Genomic DNA, 17,717 nt, shown 5'->3' with positions numbered 1-17,717 from the left:
CAAGCTTGTTTGCTTGAAGCCTACAGCTATTTATGAAACTACAGAATAATTATTTCTGTAACTCTACTTTAAAATAAAAAGACAGAGATACTTTTAATGACATATTTGTCAACATTCAGTTGTTATTCCTTGCTTACAGCTAAGTGGGCACAACATCTTTCCTTGTGGGCTTGACTACACTGTCCCTACTAAGGACATTTCAGAGACACTTGCATCCAACACTCTTGGATGAGAAACAGCAGAAGCCAAACTTAAGTACTCACAGCTGTGCACATCATGTAGCCCAAACCAAAATCAAATCGGCACTGCTCATTCATGGAGTAGTGAATTCCTGGCAGCTGGGGAAGGGAAGGCCAGTCATGTTCGAAGGGATCGTCGCGCAGACAATCATAGGAACTGCAACAGGCAAAAATTACAGTAACAGATGGGGCTGTGAGACTTGCACAGTGTTTGCGGTTTCATTGCCTTTTTGTTCCAAACAAAACAGAGCCTATGATTTCTCAGACACTGGTTGTGAAGAGCAACTAATATTGCAATTACATTCACCTTAACTTTATAATGGTGTATCCACCTTTAATGGATTCTCTCTATAACTTTTCTGAAGTCCTTCCATTGTAATTTCCATTTAGCTTGCAGGTAAATTCCTATCAGTCTCCAGGCTCTTTATGTGAAAGGAATCAAAGGAAGAAACCGCATGAGACCAAGAAGAAAAGACAGTTTAATTAATTTTCCATTTGTGGAATTTCTTGCTGCCTGCAACTGTCTTTCAAGTGAAGGTTTAGAAGCAGAGGCCAGGGTAACCATGTGAGATTACCACTAAGCTTACGGTTTTCCTGTGTCCTTGCTGAGAAGCAGCAACTCATGTACAACCGTGTGTTCTTTCCTGACTACACTAAACTCTCCAGTTTGTTTCCTCTCTCTGTTTCTCCTGATACCTCTCAGCTCCAGCTACAGCTCGTACAGTTTCCCTTCTGTGTGATGAATATTTCTACTCTCCTCCTAAATAGTGAGGACAGACCGTAACGTACCACAATCACATCTGGAGGACAGAGGACTGATGCTAATATCACTGATAGTTAACATGGGATGAATATAGGTTAATTCACAAGACCAACATGGTTGACAGTATCTCTGAAATGCCTCTGAGTTATTTAACAGACACGAGGACACCATACATGAGTCTATTCTGGCAATCATTCAGGCTGCCTTGAAGATATCAATAGCTAGAAGCAGAATTTTGAGGTTAGATTTACTTCAAAGGAAACCACCATTCTACTTTAAGATATTTAAAAATAGCTGTATTTAAAAGAATGTAAAGCAGCCCACTAGGCCAGACAATTTTTATTTAATGACTAAAGCTCTAAAGGATCTTGCTCACTGAAACAATCACACTTCCCTCACGATATTTTTATTCCTTATGGCCATATCTAAGATAAATAAAAATATTGACAAAAAGACTGAATCAAGTTTACTTCATGTATTTTGCTGCTTTTTTTCCTACTTATTTTCAGTTTTTTCTAGGTGTCCTAGTAGTTTCCCCATATTTTTCCATACAACCTGCATATAACAGCAAGGGGAAGATTTTTTTTCTATAAGGAGCAAAAATATGATCATAAACATCACAGTTTGTCAGGAAAATCCAGAGCAGTTTTAATGTCCAAAGTGTCAGGTTCAAAGGGACGGCAAGGAGCATGGATGAAGCTGTTTAATAGCTTTTGCATTTAGGGTACTTAAAAGAAAAGTAACAACTGAAGGATTAATCCTAGAACCACATTCTTTCTTTAGATATCTGTTAAAGTCAAGAAAAGCCCTGAGCACTTAAAGGGCAGCATTTCCTCTTAAGGCAGGATGATCTTATCATGGACAGATATCATAAGCAACAAATGACCCTTGAAGCCAAATTTGCTATCTGTAAGACAGACAGCACGCTGCTGGGTAGCACAGGCATCCCTCCAGCTAGAGGTTATATTAGGGAGGGAGGAAAGTTAGCAATGAGATTAGTAATAGCGTCATCTCATAAGCCCTGAGAGGACAGCAGATACGTATTATCAACATTCAAAAAATAAAATGACAACAATTTAAAATGGACTGAAATCATACTAATTGAGAACTTGCATTACTATTTGCAATTGATAGGGAAGCATCTTGTTGCCAATAGGATGCGGGGGGGTGTAATTCTTTGTTTGCAACTGCATTTGAATAACTAACAAAAGGATAAAGCACAAATGCTAGATGCAGAATTGTTCCTACATGCTTCCTAATCAAATGAGAGAGGTTGCTTAACAGCTACTCACTGGAGATATCGATTCAGCTCTTGCTGGCTGCAACGAGACCAGTGGAAGCGATGAAACGCGGCTTGCACAAGCGGGGCCATGATGCTTCCTAGGCGGACTTCGTCCCCACATCTGTTCCCTTGGCCATCGTGCTCCATGCCTAAACTGCCCCGGACAGGAGAGAGCCAGCACAGTTACATCGCAGGTGAACTCTGAGTGCCCAAGTGCTTCCACATCCCAAATGTCCCCAGTGGTTGATTGCAACAAGGTTCTTAAGTCCCAAGACTCTTGTCCACGTGAGCAAAGTCATGAGAAATAAGACAGGGTGAGACTGAAGCTGAAGAGCTGGTCTGTAGTAACTCCCACATGGAAGCATTGACCCTTGAGAATACTTTCATGTGGTTAGTTTAATCCCCTTTCAAAATAGACTAAAATGCCTTTTTTAGACTTGCGTGCACACCTACATTTGTGAATTACGATGGCTAATGGACTCCATTTCTGGATTAAGGATCTAGTCCATTCTCCAGGAGTATTAACAGAAATTTATTCATACCACAACCTGGAGCTATTTTTTAAAATCACAATTTAGCTTAATTTGAAGTAATTTGCAACTGCAGACAAGTCCTTTTCATGGGGGGTGAAAGAAAAAGACACCACACTGAAAGCTAGTTTAGCCTACCTGCTGCTATTGCCCAGTAGCAATCCCACATTGTATAACTGTGAAACAGCCTGGAAAGTGTTGGGAGCATTCTAGAAAATTACCCCAAGTTACACATATTTTAACTCTTCTTTTTCACTTTATTATGAATATGTTTTCTCCCTTCCTTTTTTAGGATCTTATGGTGCATTTTTTATGAGCACTGTTAGATTAACATGGGTGATATCTGTCCATAATTCAAACCAAATCAACAGATTGGGGTTGAATGTGATATGAGGTATTGCAAACATTGTTCAGTGGTATCTCTTTTAAAGCTCACTGTGCATTCTTTTTAATCCTGATTCAAAAATTCTGGAATCAAATACCATCTGGGTATCAATTCTATGTCTCTGTCTAATTAAGATACGTTTACAGTGATTTCAATAAACTTTGGCAACTTTTTGTTTAAAGCCCTTAACAATTCTGATACAACAAAGAGAAAAGGGCCTGCGGGATTTCCCAGGGAAAGCAGGATACATTGAAACTGTTCAGAAAAAGCCCTCTGGGAACTGTTGTTCTACCAAAGAGAAAATGGGAAATCACTGAGTGTGCTCAGTTTGCACACTGAGTGTGCAAACAGAGAAACTGAAACACCCTGGGAGAAGCCAAACTCTGACAACTGCTGCCCGGTCACTGGTTCTAATCACATCTATAAGTAAAATGATTGCATTTTAACATCAAATATATAGAACAGTTGTAACCTCAGTGTTTGGCACCTTCTTTCTATACAGTATTGCATCCCTTACCAGCAGTAACATGTACAGATAATGTGCTTATTTAATATGGATTGTTTTCAAGAATCATGTATTCCACTGACTCAATGCATTCATATTTCATCACTATGTGTACTTTACATTTCCAGCAGAAGACTATAGTACACCATTCAATCTACTCTCACAGCAGCCCTGGAAGATACTTTGGCATTAGCTCCTCTTTCCATTTGAAAATACCTAAAACATAAAGCTTACTTAAGATCATAAGGAAAGCTTTGAGACAGCTGAGACCTGAATCCAGAGCTAACTTTGAATATCGTTTCTTAACATAAATGTCATCTTTCCAATGCCAATAGTATTTGTCAGTACCAAAGACATTTTAAAGTAGGACACAGATGTCCACACTTCTACTCACACATGTCCAGTTTCATGAGCCACCACAAACGCAGATGAAAAACCATCTTCATGGTTGAGAGTGCAGCTTCGAACAGGATGACACATTCCAGTGACAGGAGCATAGCCTGTGAGAAATACCAAGTGTTCCAGAAGATGAACAAGTATGCAAAAGGCAATGTGGTGAGAAGCTCTAGGACAAACATCTGTCTTCTGTTGTGACACAAATATAGTTGAAGCAGTCCTCTCAAGAGACCTCTGCCTCCAAACACTTAATAACGTGTTCCCTCATCTACAAAACAGATGAAACCAGCCTGCTGAGCAAATTAAAGCTGTATTGCTGGCTCACCAAGAAAACTGTTGTCACCTCCAGGACCATCCTGCAATTGCCTTCCCCATGTGCATTGAGGCAACAGGGGAAAAGGACACCACACGCTGTTGTGTCCCAGCTCAGCAGGAGCTCGGTGCAGCTCTGGCCCTCAGGGAACACATAAGCAAAGCCCCAGCCCCGTGCAGAGAGCAGATCTGGCCAACAGGACAGGAAAGCTCTGAGATTTATTCCCTCCAGTGAACAAACCTGATCTCACGGAAGGCAGAGCCCCGAAAAAAGGAAAACGTGGACCGCACTTGACCCTGCTGTTCCAGATCTCTTTGTAACAATACTTCTTGGCAATCCTGCTAGAACATGGCAACAGCTTTGGAGATTTTAAACACAAAATCTATTCTTTAATCTTCGGGCATTTTCAGGACTGTTTACATAGGGCTTTCATTTGCTTGGCTTCAGCAAGAGCAAATACATGATCCGATAAACAATCGCACCAGTAAGAAAGGATAAAATAATAAGTGAAACTGTTACAACTGAAAATGGCCCCATGCAGAGCTCTTGGAGAAAATGTGCACCAAAACTGAGCAAAAGATACACTATTAAACTTCGCATAACTAGCCTTGTTAAATGATAAACAAATGCTGCTCAGAAGTTTTGACATTTATAGAACAAAACCTTCTAAACATCTTACCTTGCATGCCAGATGGACCAAAATCCTGCCTGGTGAGAAAGATAGCATGGTCGTGATATTCTGCATGCCCAGTGTCTGGTTTCTGTTGCAAGTAGGCCCAGCGACACACATTTTCCAGACTTTGTGAAGGATTCCCAATCTCTATCAGACTCATGGACTGCATATGCACAGGAAAAAAAGATACCAATAGTTATTTAGTAAAAGCATTGCAATTTTTTTCCCCCAGCTTGTTCAGGCACTTGAATAAACATTCCATGTCCATTGAAAATCTGTTGTTAATAAAGAGACTATTACACTTCAGAAACAAATTTTACTGGATCAAGAAAGTAAGAAAATAGTTAATGTGCACGGTTAGATTAAATGCAATCTCCATGGCGTATTAATGAGGTCTAAGACAGGCTGGGGAAATCCCAAGCACAATTACACCTTGGGTGGACAACGGATTGAGAGCAGCCCTGAAAAGGACTGGGAGGTGTTGGTTGATAAGAACCTCAACATGACCCATCACTATGCACTTGCAGCCCAGAAAGCCAACCATCTTTTAATGACAAAGCAGATATTGTATCGTGCACTCTGTGTTATTATTTCTATGCCACCCTGACCCAGCTTACAGCATCACTTCCAGTTTGGATACAGATTTTCCAATGGAGCCCGTGCCCCTGTTGGAACTGTTGCAGCTGTTGGCCAACAGAGACTAACCCGGCGTGGGGATGGGAAATGGCTCATGGCCAAGGGAAGGAAATGGCAGCAATGGCAGATGGGCAGCACCCAGTTCATCCACCACTTTTGCCATACAACCGAGCTGTTAGGGCTGTTTCGTCCGACCCTTGAACACTACTGGATGTTGTAAGTGCAAAAATCAAGGGTACTTTTTCAGCTGTGTACTTTCAGAAATGGACTTTCCCACTGGCTGTCTTTTAAAGTGCATTTTCTTTATCCCATTCCATATCTGAAGATCATTCAGAAGGTGGCGCAAGCAACTTCCCACTGTGGTACACCATTCTCCCTCTAAACCACGCATTACACGGGTGGTGCGCCAACACAGCTTAGCCAACTCAAATGAGCTAAGATGTGTTAGGTGTGCTGCGAAAGATAATCCTCTTGAACAAGAAAGAGAAAGGTATTTTAAAATCCAACTACTACACTTGCCTTTTTTTCAAAATAGCACTATTTAAGGAGTTCCCTCCAAATTCTACTTAATTCTGTGCATTGCAAAGACTTAGGAAAGCTTATTGTATGTGGGATGCTATGAAGAGCATGACTAACTGACCCATCCCAGGCCTTCCAGGATTTGTAAGAACTACATATGTGAACCCTGGCTTTTCCTTTGCAAAAATCATATTACCATGACAACACTGTAATCATAACACAAACCACTACAATTTAGATGCTATACTGTACTGTAAGCATTTGTCATTCCAAAACACTTAATGTAGAGCAAAACCTAGCCTGGGCCAAAAATAAGAGAGAAGTAATATAGTTCATATTTAAATACAGATGTATTTGACGTGTCCTGTAATTGAGTGCATGATGGAGTACACAGAGTATTGACTACATGAAAAAGAAAATCCTCAAAGGGTTGTGGAAGAACAACTGGAATTGATAAAATAAAAGTCTGCCAAACTGAGGTCTGATTTTGGCAAAACTGGGCTATTACAATTCTGCAAATATTCAGAAAAACAAATTAATAAACCAAATAGAGGCACAGTTTGGATTCTGATACCACTGTGGTAATAAAAGTTGTAATATAATCCCACGCTGGATCATACTGCTTCCAGCTATAATTCCCTTGGAAAATTGAACTAATAACTGTATTTAAATGGCAGGACAGTTGTGGTGCCTTTATTGCATCTTCATATACTTAGAAGAACAGACTTAAACAAACTTTGAGTGATGATTACAGGGTAAACTCCTGGTACTTCAAGCAAAAATCCTATTCAGTTAAACAAGGTTTGACCATTGTTGAGGTCTTTAATAACATCCACCAATGGTAAAACAAAAACAAGCAAGCAAACAAACAAGAAACCTCTCTACATCATCTCTACCTTGTTCTCATTTCTCCAAAGCTTCACAAAAGAAATCAACCCCGTCTGGAAGCTCAGTGAGAAATCTTACTGCAGCATTCCAAAAGTAAAGAATGCTGTAAAATGCAGTTGAGAAATCTCAAGTTATGTGTGTCGTTTGCTAGTAGTTCTTTGTCTCATAATCATCTCCTTCTCTACATTCTACTGAATGAAAATCATCACAACTTACAAGATGCATCAATCAGAAACAACCAAAAAATACACATTACCAATTTGTGCTTTTTTAATGGTATCTGAATATTTGCAGAGAAATCTCTGCGTGACCAGAAAACAAGGACAGAATTTTAAAAGTCAATAATTTCCAAAGAAACTGTTTTGTAGCTTTCCTCTGTCATATGTCACCTCTTCCCTGCCTGCTAAACTGAAACCCAGCCTGTGGACTCCAGCACAAAAGCAAAAGCTTAGTCTCTGAACGAACTAACAGAGCAGCTTGCAGCACTTTTCTGATGAACGTTGAGTCTGTCAGAGACCAGACCAGGCTGGCCCAGTGCACCCAGCAGCTCTCATGGTTTGGGCTCCGCATTGGCATCTGGCATGAGCCAACAACTGCTTTCACTGTATACTTAGGTCCACTCTCAGAGCAAACCCACTGGTTCAGTCCAAGAGCATCTCCATGTTTATTTATCGAAGAAGTGATTTTACAGTTTGTCTTCATGAAAATGAAAAGGGAGCCCAACTGGTTAATGTGGAGCATTGTGGGGTTTTTGCATCCAACACAATGTGGAAAATAAAGAAAAATCCCTTTAACATAAGCAGAGAAAACAAGAACACACAAGTCTGTAAAACACGTTTCAGCTGACGGCCAGCTTCTTTGAGAATGACAGTTTTAACATCAGAAATGTGGCACATGTAAAATTGAGCCTTACTGCTCTTTAAGGCAGGAAATGAGGCATCCAGCACACAGTCAATTACTTTAAATGTCCATGTGCTACAGGTATAAATAGCAAGTCAAGGTCCTGTGTCAGTGAGGAGGACTTCCAAAGAGTAAGAGGAAGAACTCAGTCTACCTGCTGAGTACTCAAAGTCCACTGATCACACCAATCATCCGGCCACTAATCCCTCGTCTTTCTTCACTGTAATGTAGCAGCTAGAAGAGACAAATACTCTTGATTCCTAGCAAATTTTCACCTGAATTCCCACTTTCTGCAATTTGTCAAGGACTTCCAAATCAGAAAGGCTCCAACAGTACTAACAGCGAATGCTGCATGGCCAGAGAACTGTCAAACTGTGGTCCAAGTCAACCTCACCTTGCTGTACAACCACACTGGTTCAGACCAAAGAGCCATGGCAGCCACAGTCCTCTCCCGATAGTAGGCAATGGGATGCCCAGAGAAGGGAACTAGAGGAGCACAAGTATAACATCGTATTTGCCTCCAAATAATCTCCAAAGCTCCAGTGCTCTTTGGATCAGGCATTTCCTGACCCAGATATGTCTTTATATTGATTTTTTACTCACTTTTTCAGCTGCTTTGCCTTTAAAGATAAATGCTGCTGTCCTGCAAGAAAGTAGCTTAGGAAATCATGAGACCAGGCACAGCTTGTTACTAGACAGGGCAGATGTAATATGTTTTGGAAGGATGTTGTCCAAAACTTTACTCTTGTAGAGATATCAGATAACACTTGGTAATATTTTCTGTTGGAAGTCAATGGGGAGCTCTCATCTAACTCAGAAAAGCCCACCCCCTTATTAAATGGACAAAGTGAAAGCAGAAAAGGAAAAGAGATGAACTGTGCACAGTAATAAGCATTATAAGTAAATCTCTTTCAGAGTGCAAACAAAGAAAGTTTGGGGGCTAGCAGGCTGCATGTGGAGAAGAGGTGTAGGTGTTACTGTTGGCCGGCAAAGGGCTCACGCTGCCAGGAACATGCAGGTCCTGCAGCTGGCCGGCAGCTCAGGCCTGGCTGGGATGGACCCCTTTCCAAACAGGACAGCAGGCCTGTGGAGAGCATTACTCAGCTGATCAGCGGGAAAGCTGCCAATGGAAAGAGAAACTTTCCTTCTCACAGCAAGAAAAGCAAAAAAATCTGTGGGCATTTCAGAGAACCGCTGATGGAAACAGATGGAGATGTTGGCCAAGAAGTGGAAAGGCCTCAGCTGGGAGAATGTCCCCCATGTGAGGGGACACCACAGAGGGTTACAAGGACAATCTGCCCTAGAGAACCAGCCAAGATCCTTGCTCTGGGGAACTCAACATCTACTAATACATTCAGTTTTCCCTCTTTTTTGATTCTGCCTTCATTTCTACTCTACTTCCTTCCTCCGATAGAAGCAGCAGAAAAAAACAAACAATAACAGAATTCAACTGAGGCAAACCAGGGCAGCAATAAACAGTTGAAAGTCATCACTACATATATCCAGAGGCCTCCAAGCCTTCTTTGCTACATGTCTTTTGGGAAATCATCAGTGTTGATGTTCGATTCTCTGTTATGAATACACTGAAGAAAAAGTCATTTATGAAGCTGACTGGACGGTCCTTCAAATACTTCTGGAGCTTGTTTGGAAAGTAAGAAATATGCTGACTTTTTTTCTATAACTTTTTCAAATACAAAGTTATCTTAGAAGAAAACTGTAAATTTAGTCTACATTCTACACAAACTTTTCAAGAATGTTCATCTTGCTGGTAAATGCGAAAGAGACACTGGTATCACACCAGAATGGCAGCTTTCCTTAAGCAACTGTTTCATTCATCTGCTACTGGGCATAACTGGGTACAACTTCGCAATGGTGTTGATGAGCAGGTACTTGATGATAAGAACATGGGAAATTTAGGCCGCTGAGCAGCTTGCTGGAAAGGGACCTTTCCTAACTCATCCATTAGGTGGTGCTCCAAGAGAACCAACAGAGAAGGCTTTGCTGCTCCAGAAATATGTTAACTTGATAGGCTTCAAACTATGGTAGCAAAAGTTGAACCATAGCAGTGCACACATTCGGGAAACAATTTAACACATGACTTTCCCATCTTGAATGTGCAAAGTCTCTGCAAAACACAGTTTACATTGCCTCTACTTGGCACTTCTGTTGTTCATTGTATATTGGATTAGGTTGTGCATATTCTTCTCTCATCCTGAACAAGACAAGCAAAAAAAAAAAACAATTATTAGTGTCCATGGTAACTGAAATAACAAAAATAGCTCATTCAGCAAACTGTCATTTTGTATTCAAAGAATTTGTAAAGCTATCTTATGGTAGCAGTTTGTAAACATGTTTCAGTCTCTAATTCTGTATAAATGTAAGCAGATCAGGAATACAAAGAGCTGTTTATGCTATCAGCCAGTTCGGCACTCTTCAAGATTCCAACAAAACACACTGGGAAATTACATGCCACAAATAAGGCAATTCAACTATTTACTCAGATAAAAAACAAGAGGGACAATATCTCTTCTCATCTTTATCTCCACCCTAGACATATGGAAACAGTGCAAAAATATGAACAGCAGCCAAAACACTATATCATATGTAGGTTCTGGCCTTGCAACTCAGCCTATGCAGAACTGGTTACTGGAGATGGCCAAAGGCTGCAGTCAAGAACTCCATCTTCAGACACGTCTGTAAAGCATACTGCAAGATCAAGGCTTGATTCCTGTGATCCTTTCAGGTCGTCCGCATCTACCAGTGTCAGTGAAAAACTTAGATACTCAATTCACATTAGAAACCTAATGCAAGGAGAGGCTGGAAAAGAAGAGACTCAGGGGCATCTCGTTGATGTATATAAATACCTGTGGAGAGGGGAGTAAAGATGACTGAGCAAGAGCCTTCTCAGTGATGTCCAGAGAAAGGACTAGAGGCAATGGGCACCAACTAAAATATAAGAAATTCCATTTAAATACAAGAAAGACAAGCAAACAATCACGTAAGAGTGTTACTATTGTTCTACTGTAAGAGTGGCCAAGTATTAGGAAAGGATGCCCAGAGAGGTTGTGGAGTCTGTGTGTTTGGAGATGTTGAAAACCCAACTGGTCCAGGTTCTGAGCAACCTGCTCTAGGTGACCTTGCTTTGAGCAGGGGGGTTGGACTAGGTGATGCCCAGAGGCCCCTTCCAAGCACAGCTATTCTGTGACTCTAATGAACAGCTCACAACCTCCTTGCATTGCCAGGTACAACTGCTCTCAGCCAGAGCCTTCGCGTCTTCCTGGGACAAAGAGAGATAAGGGGAGTGCTCATCCCTTTCCCTCCAACCATGGTCAACAGCAAAATGGTAAGGATGAACACCAGATTTGAAGAATAAACCTGGCTTGTCCTTCCATCTCAGCTGTGTCACCTGTGCCATCCTCTGGGAAACAGAGAGAAGAACCTGGCTCTGACCGAACCACCGCTTTCCATCCTGGCTGAACTGAGAACATCTTCCCTGCTTGCACCAAGCTTAGACATGAAAAGGTCAGATGGTAGAGAGCACTATTTTATGAAAAGATCAAAGGTGAAATCTTGTACCAAATGAAGGCAGCAGGAGCTCTGCTAGTATCTCAGACATACACAATTGAAAAACCCTTCTCAGCTGAACAGTCCTGTCCTGTGAGACCATAGGCATCCACCTTACACAGTTTTCATCCTGAACTGCCACCTTAAAGCCTTAAACCCTTAAAGGGTTTTCTTCCCTCTCCATATCTTTTTGAAAGGTTCTCTGCCTTGGTGGTCAGATTCCTCTTTCAATGTGACCCAGTTAACACATGGCCAGAGTACAGCCAGTTGTTCTGGGGTCAGCACTGGTTTGCAGCTAACATGGGTTTGCTCTCCCTACTGGTTGCCATCCCAGATGTGTACAGAGCAGACACAGCATCCCTCAGCTGTCCCACGCTGCTCCAGTCTGAATATGGGTGACTCCAGCTGTGCACGTTGCTTCAAGGGAGAGTTCAGGGGTGTCCTGCACTGCCACGTTCACATTTCCCAAGAAATATTCCTCCTAAATTTCAGGTGGCTGCATTTTCTGAAACCCCTGCAGTTCCTGTAAAAATCTTTCTGACTCTTTTTTCGTTAATGACTGTCTTAATTACACCTATCCCAGCTAACGTGTGCTTTTCTCTGCTGCTGTGCAAGGGCAGCTCATCTGCACACAAAGTCACCATTGTCCACGGACAGAGCATGGGGTTGGAGCCAGGAATTTATGAGGTCTTCTCCCCAGCCTGCCAGTGGCCTTCCGTGTGGCCTTGGAAAATAACACTTAACATCTTTGGTTTTTAGCTGTAAAATGGGAATAATAATCTTTATTCATCCACCTCAAAGAGGCGATGAGAGGATTTTATGCAGTGCTCAGGATTTAAATGTTTCCAAACAAATTTTGTAATAACCAGTCAGGGTTTTCAAAGCCATTTTCAGCTCATCTCTTGCCACCTCCTCTGCTCTTGGTGATAGTGGTTGCTTTGCTTATGCCCCTGAGTATTCTAGAGCTAGCTGGATTACGGAGCTGTTACAATTGGAATAGGACTAAATGGAATAATTTGCCCAAACACTGAAATATACTCATCTCAAGTGTATCAGCTGTTTCCAAAATTTGGAACCTACCTTCCTACTACTAAAATCAAAAAGGCAGAAGCAAGGCAGCTCATAGTTTTCCCTTTTGAAAAAAAAATGCACCGTACATACCCTGCTTACGTATTTGCAGTACTTGATCACATCAAAAAAAGCCTGTGACTTTGGGAGTCAACGCAAAGAAAATGCAGAGAAATGCATGGTAACTTCCAAAGCCACGGCAGATACAGAGCAACCTTTGCAGAACACATATTTCGATGCTATTGCTGGAGGTCATACATGAGTGGGCAGCAGCCAGACACAGTTAAAGCCTTCACATCAGCCCCTCTGGTACGTCAGACAGCATTGTTCATTTGTTTGAAGTAGTAAGACGAAAGTGGGGAGTCAGGAGAGGGCTGGGAGCTCCAGCACAGCCACCTCAGGCTCTGCACAGCCCCACGCTGTCCCCTGCTCCAACACCCCACCCAGCGGCGCCCGAGCCCCGAGCGCCCTGGCAGGTCTCGACCCTCCATACCCCTGCTCTGAGTTCAGAGGTAATTGCACAAAGCCTTAATTCAGGACAGCCATGTCAGGTCTTCTGAATGTACTCACAAAGTAATTTCAACATGTGATCACAAAGGAACATCTTACATTTTTTTCATCTTAACGGGGCAATTAATGCAATTACTGAAATTATTGAAACTTCTGAATGTACAGTTGACTGTGTTTGAAAACATTAAAAAATAAGTTCGTTTCAAGGAACGGAGCACCTTCAAGCAACAACCACTGAAACGCTAGTTGCTATGCAACTCAAGTATTGTCCATATTTTTTTAATCAACAGATGACATATTGCATAAAATAATATAATCCTCTTTAAAAAAAAAACCAAACACAATACAGTAAAAGGCTGTTCAGGGGTGGAGAATTGGCAGTCGCTCAGAATACTGTCATAAACCTGACATTGATGGTACATACTTCATCAGTTACAGAACCATAATGTAATTATTATGATTATTGAAATGGCACCCTTGATAATATATATAAATTGCCTACAATGAAGCAAACTAATCTTAAGATCTCAGCTACATGTTTTCAAAAGAAATGGTTACTCAAACAAGAGTGGGATAATATTTTCACACTGTGAAGCCAACCAGGCTGTTTCAGTCATGCCCTGCCTTAACTTGCACACGCACCCTTCCTTTTACTATGTACTTCAAATATATGTTCCTAAAAATATTCGTGCTGCTGTGTTTTAGTGGGATGGTAAAATATTGAAAGCTTTGTTCTAATTCCTCAGAACAGGTTCACAAAGTAAGAACAATACACTTTTTCTCTCTGCTTTTCCACTGCTAAATAATCCCAGCCCTCTGAAGAGAAACCTCCTCACCTCCTCCCTGCTACTAAACCCCTGATCAGGAGCTTTTAAAATATGAACATAAATAATTCATTCTTATATGAGCAGGGCATGCAGGCCACCCCACCACCAGGTGGAGGAGCTCTGAAATGCTACCTTTTACATTCATTTTACTTTTTTTCCGAAAGACATAATTTGCCTTTCATGTAAATAAGAATCAGATACAGAAATGCAAGAAAAATTATTTTCATGGTTCTTTAGGACAAGCTTGCGATACTAGAATGATTCCATGGCATGCCCTGCTGAAGGCAGCAGATAACTCAGGAACTAAAACGTCGTCCACCGCAGATTACGGATCTAGAATCCAGCAGCAGACTACGCCCGAGCAGATACATAGTGCTCCTGCAACAGCTATTTTTGTGATGTGGCCAATGACCCCCCAAGTGAAGGTTTCCACGCTCCATCCCATTCTCCTCTCTGAAGAAGATTAATATGAAATCGATAACTTTCAAATTATCAATGGACAACGCTTTATTCTTCACAAACAATAAAGATTATGAAGGTGAAATGAGGTCTACCATAGCTATTGTCTGCTGTCAGAAAAGGGGCAGAAGTTATCAGAGTTCAGGATACTGCTGGTAAAGATCTACAGAGCCAAATATGGAGATGCGTAACAATTACGAAATACTTGTGAAATCGGGACAGCAAAGAAGTGACTAGTCCATGTGCTAATTCTGCTGACTTCTACCACTAATGCAATATCAGATTTTTTTTCAGAATTGTTAGTCAATCTGCAATACCTCAAATTTCTGTTATTACAACAATCACAAGGATATTTCATTTATTTCATAATTTAATGGAACTTCATACACCATGAACTTCTGATCACAAAATGGCAAATATGACCTCTTTTACCTTTTATTTTAGGACATGCATCTGATTAAGCTTACTCAAAACACTTAAGTACATCGTTATCTACATCACTGCAGGAAGAGCAGAGATGGATCGGTGTGTTTGGTTCTCCAGCAGGGAAGCTCAGACAGAACAATTTATACCAAATCCAGGTAACTGGTCTCCAGCTGAGTCCAGACTAAAACTCAGAGCTCCTTCATTTGCACAGGGGAGGAAATGTCTAAGCTGCTGTCGAGCAGAGCAAACTGATGAACGTCAGTGGAGCTTCACCCCGACACTGTCTGCATTGGCTCTTCACTGACGGTGTTTCAGCAGCTTGCAGGAACATACACGGAGTGTTCCAGACCAGGTTTATTCCATGAACATGCAAATGCCAGCAGCTCCAGTCACAGAGAGGGACACTAGATTTTAACACTCTGCTTTGAGCATCTGGCCATGCTGCTGTGCTAGGGAGCACTAAAATTGTTATGTCCTTAACCAAGGCATTTATCAACATACTTGAAACACCATGTTGCTGTTTTCATGGAATTTGGTGTTTATTTGGCAAAAAACAGGACACTGGCACTGAGCAGGTCAACATTTCTGAAAATCATTTAGCATTTCATTCCTCTTCCCTGAGTTTTGTCTGTGGAGTAAGGCCTTCCATTGAAAGAGCAAGAGAACACACTATATTCTTAATTACAGATTGGATCTGCAGTGCTCTTGCCTTCTGGCCTCTCTCCCACAGAACTCACACTTAACTTTACGCACATGTGTAGTCCCGCTGATGCTAAGCACAGGTTTAAGTGAGTTCATGGACTGAGGCTGTAGCCCTCAGCATCTTGCAGAACTGATCTTGTGTTTATTGTTACTCACATACAGTTCTACCACAACACCTCGTGTGTTTTTTCAGGAACCAAAATGTTCACTATGTTTCATGGATTATTCCAAACAAATCTGAAAAGGTAGACTGCTGGAGCTAAGCATCAACTTCAAATGACACAGGGAAAACCCAGAAGAAACTGAAATTATTTTAAATGAGAAGTTCAAATGATAAATAAATATAAACATAAAAGTTCTTTATATTCATAAACTAGTACGGTCAACATATGAATTAAAACACAAAATCAATACATGTCACCAATAGCTACATTGTTCATAAAAGAACAAAGTTCAGAGATATCGATATCCTCCATTTAAATTAAGCTTTACTTACCTTGCCGTAGCTCAGCAGGATTATCCTCACCAAGACAACGTTAATGTGAGCACCCAGGGACTCATCATGATAAATTTCATTAACCTGCAAAAGAGTTCAGCACTTCAGGCACGGCACTGGCAACGAGTAACTAGGAAAGCAGTGATACAGCAGTAACTTTTCTGCACTGTCATGAAGCCAGAGATCACTTTGTGATCACATATAAAACAGGGAAAATTGCAGCAATACAAGAGGGAATCTTTTCTAAACTCTGCTGTAGCCTCCCAACAGGCCGTCAACTCAGGAAATCATTTCAAATCAGTGCTTCAACAGAGACCTCATATTAACAGGTATTTAAGTGCCAGCCTAAACAGCCTCATAGGTATCATAGTTCACCCACTCGATGCGGCTGAGCCGCTCCAACAGCCAGCGCGGCTCAGAGGAAGGTTCCCAGCTCCCCCGCCCCATCCCAGCTGGGTGTGCTGCCATCCCAGGGAAATCCCAAATAGCTCTGCTGGGCAAGACCACACGTAGGGAAGGAGAGAAGTCAGCAGAGGGACAGGACCTCTCTCCTGAGAGCCATTTGCCAGACTGCTTCAGCTGCACCCTGTAACTCTTCCATCTGCGTCCCATCCCAGCACACTGACAAGAGGATATACCTCCCTGGAACAGCGTGGTCGGCCACATGGGCTGGCTTTATTGTTTGTCAGAACTAATCAATGTTAAACGTCATGAGCAGAACAAAAGCTACAAAATGCCAGCAAATTAAAAACTGTCTTCTTTTTTTTTCCTTTTTTTAATACTAGAGCTACAAAACTGAACATGCACACAGGGAAATCACCCTGGGAACACTGCAAAGAGACCTGTAAATATTTAGAGTGGAGAATAAAACGTGGATGTATCAAGATTACGTAGGAAACACTGCTACAAGCAAGCAAGACAAATATTAATTGTTCAAGAGGCTGATTTGGGTATTCTTTGATGAAGACTACATGAGGCTCAGCCGAATGGCAAGGGTTTAGGCTTTACAAATTAGAAAAGACAGATGAGATTCCCTGCAAGGCATGTATCTTTCCTACCACCTCTTTCCTTTGGTAAAGGTTGCACCAAACTGGACTGCTTTGCTGGCTACACCTAAATTTCCTTTATTTCTACAAAACAGATTAATTACTACAAGCTTATAAGTAACATTCAGAAAACCTTTCGTTAGAAACACGGTAAGTGATGTCCTGTTTCTTCAAACAGCCCTAGTTTTAATGGTGCATCTTTTATCGCTGTAAAAATCATTAAAACTAAATACAGCAGTGTAGGTTTTGCTAAGCAATCCCCATTGACATTTTAAAGTGAATTTTAATTCATTTTATCAGTATTTCTGAATCTAAGAACACACCCATCAAGGATATGGGGCTGAAATAAACTGTAAATTACCTACACATGAAATGAGTACTGAACAATAAATCCTGTGTACAGAGAACAGTAAACATAGCATGTAAATAAGTATTTAATTAGTTCACAAAGCATAATCCAAATTGCTGCACATCGCTCTCTCATTAACTTCCAGAATTTAACCTAAGACTCTTTTAACAATAGTTGAGTAACAGAACAACCGTATCGCTGTTGCGTGCCAAAATGAAACTTGGCTTGAAAACATTGATGG

General features: G+C 41.3%; 1 protein-coding gene across 1 annotated transcript in view; it reads right to left on the bottom strand.

Moving 5' to 3' along the window:
* Positions 1-17,717, bottom strand: part of ADAMTS2 (ADAM metallopeptidase with thrombospondin type 1 motif 2) — a gene marked incomplete at its 5' end in the record, with an annotated part of 181,132 nt that overhangs the window by 33,345 nt on the left and 130,070 nt on the right. The window contains 5 exon segments of the mRNA XM_082063720.1: positions 264-396; positions 2,295-2,438; positions 4,099-4,204; positions 5,093-5,249; positions 16,082-16,165. Of these exon segments, the coding sequence (XP_081919846.1) occupies positions 264-396; positions 2,295-2,438; positions 4,099-4,204; positions 5,093-5,249; positions 16,082-16,165 (624 nt within the window).

The sequence above is a fragment of the Streptopelia decaocto genome, assembly GCF_964273445.1.
Source record: "Streptopelia decaocto genome assembly, chromosome: 12".
Taxonomy (NCBI): Eukaryota; Metazoa; Chordata; class Aves; order Columbiformes; family Columbidae; genus Streptopelia; species Streptopelia decaocto.
The sequence above is the reverse complement of the archived record's forward strand: the minus strand, read 5'-3'. Positions and strand labels throughout refer to the sequence as shown.